General features: G+C 50.0%; 1 protein-coding gene across 1 annotated transcript; it reads right to left on the bottom strand.

The window, feature by feature from the left end:
- Window positions 1–1,656: 1,656 nt before the first annotated feature.
- On the bottom strand, window positions 1,657–4,758 carry MARVELD3 (MARVEL domain containing 3). The gene is made up of 2 exons (XM_069868812.1): window positions 4,587–4,758; window positions 1,657–4,501 (listed from the first exon to the last, which is right to left on the bottom strand). The coding sequence occupies exons 1-2, from the start codon at window positions 4,756–4,758 to the stop codon at window positions 3,891–3,893; spliced, it is 783 nt and encodes a 260-aa protein (XP_069724913.1). The 3' UTR covers window positions 1,657–3,890.
- Window positions 4,759–9,403: the final 4,645 nt, after the last annotated feature.

Raw genomic sequence — 9,403 nt, 5'->3', positions numbered from 1 at the left:
AGAGAAAAGCTAATTCTTAGAATCACAGAAGCAGCAATGTTTGAATCCCTTGGGCAGAGAAACAACAGAAGAGATTAAAAAACTAACCCCCAAACCTCTTTCATGTTCTCTTCGTATAAGTATGCAGAAAAGGCTCATTCCAATGGATTTGACTGTAACTTTTAATCCTGTCACTGGTGATAATTTTACCAAATACCTGTGCCCAACACTTTCTGATACCTGACAGGGCTGCAGAGTACGGGACTGATGCAGAAATAGACTCTTCTTTCTGAGTAGGACTGTGACAAACCTTGCACTAGGAGAGCAGCAGATGTTAATGCAAATCAGGTCTCTCTCTCTTGCACTGATGTGGAAAATCCAGCGTGTCCTTGCCAGCCTGAACCAGTAGCAGTGCATGGAGAGTTGGTCTTGACACAGGGAGTTGGTTGTGAGTGGCTCAGTGGGGAAGGACTCAGTAAAACAATGCTCTGCAATGGAGCATGCAGGTTTCTGAGCAGCTCCTCTTCGTGGTAGTGGCAGAATGGAACGCAAGGAGTTCCTGCTTAGCCTTTTTCTCCGGTGCCAATCCTGGTTGTGAAGCAGAAAGGGAGTTCAGTGCAGCCAGCTCCTATTTTCTGTGGGTGTGAACAGTCGTGGCAGGACATGGCTCATTCTCTTACACCAGGTTGAGTCCACAGCTTTCTTTGCTTAAGCTGATACTACAAACTGCTTTTCTTACTCTGGGCAGCACAGATGGAATGCTTCCCTCCACAACCACCTCTTGTTTTCCTGCCTCCCTAGAGACAGCAAGCTGCTTCTTTGTCTCTTCACATTACTTATTAACACCACCTCAGATTTCAGGCACCGCTGTAGGTGGAACAGGTATGAATGAGCAAGTCTAGTGAAGGACTTGGAGCAGGGAATAGAAATTGTTTTCCCAGTTCTCTTCCTGTTCTCCAGTCTCTTCCCTGATTTTTGTATGTGGTTCTCTCACAGATACATCACCTGCACAGAGCCACATTGATAAAAATGTCGCATTCATTAATGGACTTGTGGTCCATTAGACAGTGGTTCTCCAGCAGGCTCTCCTGTCCCTGCCGAGCAGTGCCAGACCTGCTGTGCTTCGTGCAGCCACAACCAAGTTAGGCTGGTGGGTTGACTTGTCCACCCTTCAGTCATTCTGGCTCTGCTGATGGGCTGAGAACAGGAACTCTAGAAGCCCCTGACCTGTCTGCCCTGTCCTGTCCAGAGCAGCTTCTGCAAAAGGAACCCATAAAGGTTTTATTCAGTGGCGAGTAGTTGGTGCCCAAAGATTGAGGATAAGGCACAGCCTCAGAGTTGCTCCCAGCACCAGGAACAGTCCTGGTAGAGGCAGCACCGCAGATTGCTGGAACTTGATGAGAATCCAGCTAGAGGGGAGGGTAAAATCCAGTTCCAAGTATTTCCCTGTCTTGGGGACAGGCTGCTTGAGGCCTGATAATCCTTCTGGTGCACAGGACATTCAGCCACAGCGAATGCCCTTGGACTTCAGGAGTTTCTGCGCTCCTCCTGGATGGTGATGGCTTTCGTGTCACTTGCCAAAGGCCTCCTTCAGGCAGCCAGTTCACCTCTTTGGTTTTGTGCAATTGGTCTCTGCTGTTCCCTTGCTGTCTGAAGACTCAGAGTGTATTTTTTCCCTCTTTTTTCACATTTTAAAATGTTACCTTTTTTTTTTTTTTAACTTGACTGTCATGACCCAGCGCATGTTAAAGAAATATTGCAGCGCACCAGCTGTTTATTAAATAATCTTTTTTGATGTTTTTTTTGTTTTTAAAAAGGAGACTATTTTCTGTATCCCACTCTAGCATGCACCTATAGCGATCCCCAGATTTATTGTGTACAGGAGTAAGTTGCCCAATGAATGCACCTTCAGCCCTGTGGCCTATGTCTGTATTGCTTTGGAGAGGCAAATAACATGATTGCTGGAAAACACTATTCCATGGATTCTTTATTCAGATGTATAGAGCAGTCCAGGAAGGAAGAATATTTTTTGCATCAACTTTTAAGCTGACTTAGCAATAAAGATTTTTACTTTCATCTAACTGTATATCCTGATTCCGTTACTGTGCTGGAGGGAATCTGTGCAATATCCCAGTCAAATACAGCTGTGGCTGGTGGTAGGTGTGCTGTAGGGTCTCCTCTACTGAGCTCTGTGCGCTACTTCACTCCTCAGCCTTCCTTACAAAAGCTACTTGCAGAACACTCCAAGGATGTAACTCATAATGGCAATTATTAGATGGGTTTCTGTATCCTGCCAGGGGAATCCTGCCCTGAATAGTTCTGAGCAGCTCTTGGGAAGTCGCTGCAGCAAGCAGGGAATACAGAACCACTAAAAGAAGCAAGACCACAGTGGAGCATCCACACACATCCCTGCCCTGAAACCCTCCGTGTGTCTCGACTTCTAAAAGGTAGGAGAAACCAAACCAACCCCAGAATGTACCTGGTGTGGTCCCATTTAGCATTTGTTTTGCTTCTACATCTCAAGTTCCAAAAATGTTCCTTGGGTTTGGTAACTGAGGATTTAGTCACTGGTGCCAGTGAAGCTGGGGATAGATCCAAGGCAAAGCATGTTTCTCTTCTGTTTAGTTTTGTGGTTCTTTTTAATGTGGTCAGAACGGGTCTGGGAGAACAGTGGTGGTTTCACCTCCCTCTGGACAGTGCACACGGGCGCTGTTCTGGAGTGACGTTGCACTCAGAGGTGTGACTTTGTGATTCTAATGGTACTTCTCTTTTCCCTGTTAAACTTCCTATAAACTTTTTATTTTAAAAAAAAGTACATTTCACCTTTTTTTTTTTAAATAAATACAAGAATTGCATCTCATCTTCCCAACTTGTACATTAAAATTGTATTTTGGAAACAATATACTTCTATCTTAAACCAGTTGTTTGAGCTCTTAAAGATTTTGTCTGATTATCCCAACTCAGGGCTTTTCTCAAAGCAAAACTATCGTATGCAAGTTATACAAAAGACCATTTCATACAGAATTGTGACCTCTCCAGGAGTTTGAAAAGGCATCACATCACCACTTAGTCTGAGCGGGGTTGTTTAGCCTTGAGAAGAGGAGGCTGAGGGGAGACCTCATTGCTCTCTGCAACTCCCTGAAAGGAGGTTGTAGAGAGGAGGGAGCTGGCCTCTTCTCCCAAGTGACAGGGGACAGGACAAGAGGGAATGGCCTCAAGCTCCGCCAGGGGAGATTTAGGCTGGACATTAGGAAAAAATTCTTCACAGAAAGGGTGATTGGGCACTGGCAGAGGCTGCCCAGGGAGGGGGTTGAGTCACCTTCCCTGGAGGTGTTTAAGGCACGGGTGGATGAGGTGCTAAGGGGCATGGTTTAGTGTTTGATAGGAATGGTTGGACTCGATGATCCAGTGGGTCTCTTCCAACCTGGTTATTCTGTGATTTTGCAAGTTTATCTGGGGATTCTCCCATGGCTTTAACTGCCTTGTTAGAGATGTACAAGAAAGCCATAATTAAGTGCCACAACCATGGGTCTCGATCACTCATTTTTAAAAGCTCCGTTCTTGGTAAATACTCGCACGCCTTCCTTAAAGACCATTTCAGCTCCATGAAGCTGTTCACTCAGAAGTGTGGCTAGAAAGGCAACTTGTGAAGCATGAAGCTTGTCTGTCACCTGCGTGAGATCAGTCGTTCTCTACTAAGAAACCACCACCCGATGAAGACAAGCCATTGCACTAACTTCGTGTCCACTAATAATTCAATAACACAAACTGAAGTTAGGAACAGCCTAACTCTACCCCCGTTAGCCCTCTACTCTCTACGTGTGTCCCGCGGCCCAGGGCGAGGCCTGTTGCTTTGTCTCGGTGAGGAGACCAGCGGAAGGAGCGACCATGGCTGGAGCGCTGGCGTCGTTCTAAAGCTCAGAGGATTGTACCGGCTTCTGTTTCATCCTGCGGACGGTTCCGTAGGCCCTGAGCGCCAGGCCCGCGCTGAGCAGATAGGCCACGGCGGCCACGCAGCCCCAGAGCCCCGCGGCGATCTCTGCGCCGTGCAGGCCGCAGCTGAAGCCCTGGTAGCCCTTGCTTCGATACAGCCGCTCTCTCTCCTGGCACACGGAGGAGCCGTAAACCTCCAGCAGGCAGCGATAGAAATAATAGACGGCCGGCACCAGCCCCACGGCGATGGCCACGTCCAGGACGGACTCGACGAGCAGCCAGGCCGGGCAGCGCCAGGGCAGCCGCAGGGCTCCGGCCGCCAGCAGCAGGCAGGACGCGGCCAGCAGGGCCCCGGCCCCGGCCAGCGCCGCCCCGGCCACCGGCAGCTTCTGCAGGTGGAAGCTCCGGTCCAGCTCCCGCGCCCGCTCGCCGTCCGCGCCGCCGAAGCCGCTGTAGGCGCCGCCGAACTGGTAGTAGTGGATGGGGCTGAGGGCCGCCACCCCCGTGTAGCCGCCGGGGGGGGCGCGGGACACGGCGGCGCAGCCCAGCGCCAGCGCGGCCAGCAGCGCCTCCACCAGCTGGCAGCAGCCTGCGGGGCAGGGGGGCAGCGGTGAGTGCACCGGCCCCCCGCCTCACCCACCCCCCCGGTAACCGCCCCCCCCGGCCCCGCTCACCCCTCGCCGTGCGCAGGTACCCGCAGCGGCCGCGGCCCCGCGGCTCCTCGGGCGGCGGCTCCTCCCTGGCGGCGGCGGCGGCGCTGCGGGAACGGGCGGCCGCGTCGGGACACGGGCCCTCGCTCCCCGGCCGAGACCCTCGACAGCCCTGGCCCCTCCCCTCGCTCCCCATTCCGAGCCCCTGTCCCCTTCCCTCATCCTCATACCGAGACCCTCGACAGCCCCCTCCTCCTGTCCCATTCCCTCGCTCTCCAGCCCGTTTCCCTCCTCCCACGCCCCCATCTTGTGTCCCTCGACAGCCCCTTCCCCTTCCCTCTCTCCCCATCCCTCGCCCCTCGACAGCCCCGGCCCCGTTCCCCTCCCCTCTCTCCCCATTCCGAGCCCCTGTCCCCTTCCCTCATCCTCGTACCGAGCCCCTCGACAGCCCCATCCTCCCATCCCGTTCCCTCCTCCCATGCCCCCATCCCAAGCCCCTCAACAGCCCCGTCCCCTTCCCTCGCTCTCCATCCCGTTCCCTCATCCCGTCCCCTCGCTCCTCAACCCTCGCCACTCCCGTCCCGTTCGCCCGCTCCCCATCCCCAGTCCCCGTCCCGACCCCCGGTTCCCCCACCCCGACTCCCTCACGGTTCCCGCCCTGAGCCCCGTCCCGTCCGGCCGGTCCGTCCCGCCCCCCTGGCAGCCGCTCGCCCCCCAGCCCCATCCCGCCCCGTCCCCCCGTTCCCCCCTCACCGCCGGGTCCCGTCCCTCGGGCCGCGGGGCCCCCTCTCCGCCGTGCCGGCCATCCCCGCGCCGCCGGGCGGCCCCGCCCCGGGAGGCGTTGGGAGAGCGGCCGCTCCCCGGTACCCGCCCCCCGCTGCCCCAGGACCCTCCTGTGACCAGGTCTCCACGCAATCATAAGCCGGTTTAGCTTGGAAGGGGCCTCAGAGCCCATCGAGTCCCACCTCCCTCTGGATCAGGGCCTCCGAGGCCCATCCAACCTGCCCTTGAACCCCTCCAGGGATGGGGCAGCCACAGCTTCCCTGAGCAACCTGGGCCAGGGCCTCCTCATCCATCTGTCTAATATCTCATCCCAATCTCCCCTCTTTCAGCCGAAAACCGTTCCCCTCGTCCTCTCCCCGCACTCCCTGATAAAGAGCCCCCTCCCTCAGGTGAGCTGGGGCTTGTAACCCAGCAGAGCGGCTGCCTCCGCCTCGTCCTCTGCTTCTCCTGGCAACACAGAACGTTTAATCGCCTCTCCAGCCGCCCTGGGGTGTGGAGCCCGTGTTCCCAGAGCAAAGTCATCAGCACCTCGGGATCTGTCCCACAGCACGACTGCCAGGAGCCAGTTCAGCATCTGCAGGCCACGCTCAGGTAATTTCCTTTCGATGCATTACCTTGTATTTACCCACACTGAGCAAAATAGGCTTCTTCCATCTGTTTGCTCGAGGCCATGTTTGAGGAAACAATTTTCTTTTAAAAAAGGGACTCCCTAGTGAAACAGACACCTCATCTTGTATCTTCAAGTACCCCAGTACAGAAGATCTGATGTTCTAGAGACGATCTCATTGGCCACACATATACTATAGCTTCAATTTTATAAAGGTGAAATACAAAGCGTTTGAATCCCACAGATTTGAAGCTTAATATTTTAATATTCACTTCTTGCAAGACCTCCTGAAATACACAGGGTGCCAAAGAAACAGCACCTTAAAGCCCACATTTTGCCAAATTTATCCTGTACAGATGCTCAATGGGAAAAAAACCAGATTGTGAAATGATGATGGATACTCTTCTGAAACATCAAAGCATAGAATTTACTGAACGTGCATCAGAGGCTTCGGTATTTGGGTCATCTGAATGTTTCAATCTTCTGCTGCTGTGTCATTCTTTTATTGCACTTCTCACTCCATTAACGCTTTGTCTTTTAATGCCACTTTTTGTAAAGCTCCCATTTTGTTTTAAATTTGATTGTAACTGGGTTCTTTCTGCTTAATTATTATGAGGGAGAGACCTATAAGCTACTCATGTCTTAAACAGTGTTATCCTTTAGGCGTTGCTTTTATTCCTACTTTCAGGATGCTAAGATGTTGAGAACATGTTTGTGTTCCCTACACGCTCTCATAGCTTGGGAGTAAGCCACAAAAACAAGTCTGGATTGAAAAAGCAAGTGTTCTAGTTCTTGCGTTGTTACGGTCAGGCTTTAAAAGACACTTTGGACACTGACAAGTTTAAATGTGGTGTTTGTTCTTTGACGCTCAGAGGCTGAGAGTTTTGTTTGTCCTCTGAATGAAATAAAGTACGTTTTTTAGGGTAGCTACTGGTTTTGGCACAAACTGTCTATGCTTCTCCAGTATCTACATATTTAAGTATCTGTACGGCAATGAATGAATCCTATGCAGAGGAGATGAGAAACATTCAATCCCTATCTTGCTTGTTACTCCTTGCTGGATGGTTTTATGCCAAGTATTTGCCATAATTAAAGAACAAAACAAAAAAACCCCCACCCAACAACTTCCTGACAGTCAAACTAAGTTTTAGCTTTCTTTATTTTATCTGATTTCTGCACAAGGGGGCCCTTGTGTGAGTATATAGAGTTTTCTTCCTTTTCCATTATTTATAAGCTTTCGTAGTATGTGAGAGGCTTTACATTTCCCTGGATAAATTATGTGTAAGTAAAATACTAGCTGATTCTTTTCAATTAAGATGCTCAGTAATAATGATGTTTAATGAGTTCAGACCTGTACTGCGAATTGGCCTGTAGGTTCCTGGTTTCTCCAAATATGAATTCAAACTAAGCCTTATAGTTTTATCCTGAGTGTTTTTCAAGCTGAAAACAATAGTCAAAAGGAGTAAACAAATGCAGAGTTATTCTAGAGCTCTGTTTTCCCAGCACATGATATTCTAAAAATACAGAAGTACCTAAGACTACTTTAATTGTCAAAGAATTTCTGCAAAATTAAGCCCTTCAAACTGTCCACAGAGCTGCCCCTAAGAGATTTCTTTAGCGAGCTGTAAGGATTTTGAACAGCTGTGATTCTGCTGCAGTGCAGTCTCAGCCTGACAGGTTAATGCCTTAAACAGGGGAAAGCAATTTTAATGTACTTCTTAAAGAAGTACGGGCTATGGGCAGAAATGAACACATTGTTGATAAAGTGAAGCTAAGGGGAGGAGGATCCTGTTGCCACAGCAAGCTGACGAGCTCCCAGCCTTCTCCAGGACTGTTGCAGCCTACAGGTTTCACTGTTCCTTCAGCTTCCTCATACTAATTTCACTTTTGGAGGGGTGTGTTGGGCAGAGAAAGCTGATGCTGGGGAAATTACGCCCTGTACGTGAAAGCGCACCCCATGCTTCCTGCTTGGACTGTGCTTCCTCTCAGGCCAGGGAGACCTAGCCACATGATTTTTAGATATAGGGACTTTCCCGTGATCAGAGGAGGATTAGGTAATTGCCCTACGGTTTGTCCTTCCCTGTTGGGGAGTTAGGATTTGATCCGAAACCAACAGAAGTCTGTGGACAGAACCTCATTCACTGACACTGGTTTCTGAAGTCAGACTCTATAGTGACGGTCTTCATGGATGGGGAAGTTTGAATAAATGTCATCAACTGAAATGACTGCTTTCTCCTAAATTCTCCTCTGTGCGTCCAGCAGTCCCATAAATCTTTAGTCTTAATGTATATGGTAGAGGCCTAGCTGGAACGCAATTAGACCTTGGAATCATAGAATAGTTCAGGTTAGAAGAGACTTTAAAGATCACCTAGTTCCAAAGCCCTGCCACGGGCAGGGACACGTCCCGCTAGATCCAACTTGGCCTTGAACACCTCTAGGGATGGGGCACCCACAACTTCTCTGTTCCAGGGCCTCACCACTTTCATAGTTATCACAAAATTAAAGATGTTCTGGACTTCTGGCATTTTCTAGCTCAACTTCCTGCTCAAAGCAGGACTATCAGCAGTGCTGGATCAGGCCAGCTATGGCTTTGCTTAGCTGAGTCTAGAAAACCTTAAAGGATGAAGACTACGCAACCCGAGTTGCCCATTCCAGTACCACATTGCCCATCTGGTAAAAATGTTTTTCTAACAACTGGCATGAACATCTGAAGTAGAGACATCTGCCTATGGTTAATATCTACCGCTGTGGAGGAGAATTCAGCTCTGTCTTCATAACTGACCTTCAAGTAGATGTGGGCTTCTAGTAGGACCCCCTTAGCCTCCTTCCCTGAACCAAACAAGACTGACTCCCTCAACCTCTCCCTGTAAGGTACTCCGGGGCCCTATCTCGGTAGCGAGCTACTGCATCCTCTCTAGTTTCTCAGCATTTTCTTTGAACCGAGGGCCCTTAAGTCGACTATTTCAGGTGCAGCCTCACCATCTCTGAATGCTGAAGCATAGTGAGTTCTCTCATTTTACTGACTGCATTTCTAACGTAGCACAGTACACAATTTTCCCCACTTGTGGTGAGAACACGCTGTAGGTTCATGATCAATTTTGCTTCCACTATAACCCCTACATCCTTTTCAGCAGGGCTACTTGACAGCCAATTGATCCTTATTTCTTCTTTGCAACTTAATATTATCCCTATGCTTACTCACGGCAAAACCAGCAATTTACAGTATGTTTTAAACTCCACTTGACTCAAAAAGTTTAAGGAAATGTTGTACTTGTGCTGTTGGCTTGATCTACAGCAGAGATAAGCATCAGCCACACAATTTGCATGCAGTTCTACAGCTTCTTCATCTGGGCTGTACCCAATATGGGGGTTTTCACTGTTACGTAGCTTTCCCTCTTGGTATTCCTTATTGAGGGAAAAGCAGCTATTCAACCTCCTTTTTTGTAATTGC

This window comes from Phaenicophaeus curvirostris, chromosome 14 (genome assembly GCF_032191515.1).
Source record: "Phaenicophaeus curvirostris isolate KB17595 chromosome 14, BPBGC_Pcur_1.0, whole genome shotgun sequence".
NCBI classification, from domain to species: domain Eukaryota; kingdom Metazoa; phylum Chordata; class Aves; order Cuculiformes; family Cuculidae; genus Phaenicophaeus; species Phaenicophaeus curvirostris.
The sequence above is the reverse complement of the archived record's forward strand: the minus strand, read 5'-3'. Positions and strand labels throughout refer to the sequence as shown.

What these genes read in the sequence shown, in the direction of transcription:
- MARVELD3 (XM_069868812.1), bottom strand. Translation starts at nt 4,758, where the DNA reads ATGGGGAGCGAGGGGAGGGGCCAGGGCTGTCGAGGGTCTCGGCCGGGG. An exon ending in GTACCTGCGCACGGCGAGGG is followed by an intron (nt 4,502 to 4,586) that starts GTGAGCGGGGCC and finishes CCTGCCCCGCAG; the next exon opens with GCTGCTGCCAGCTGGTGGAG.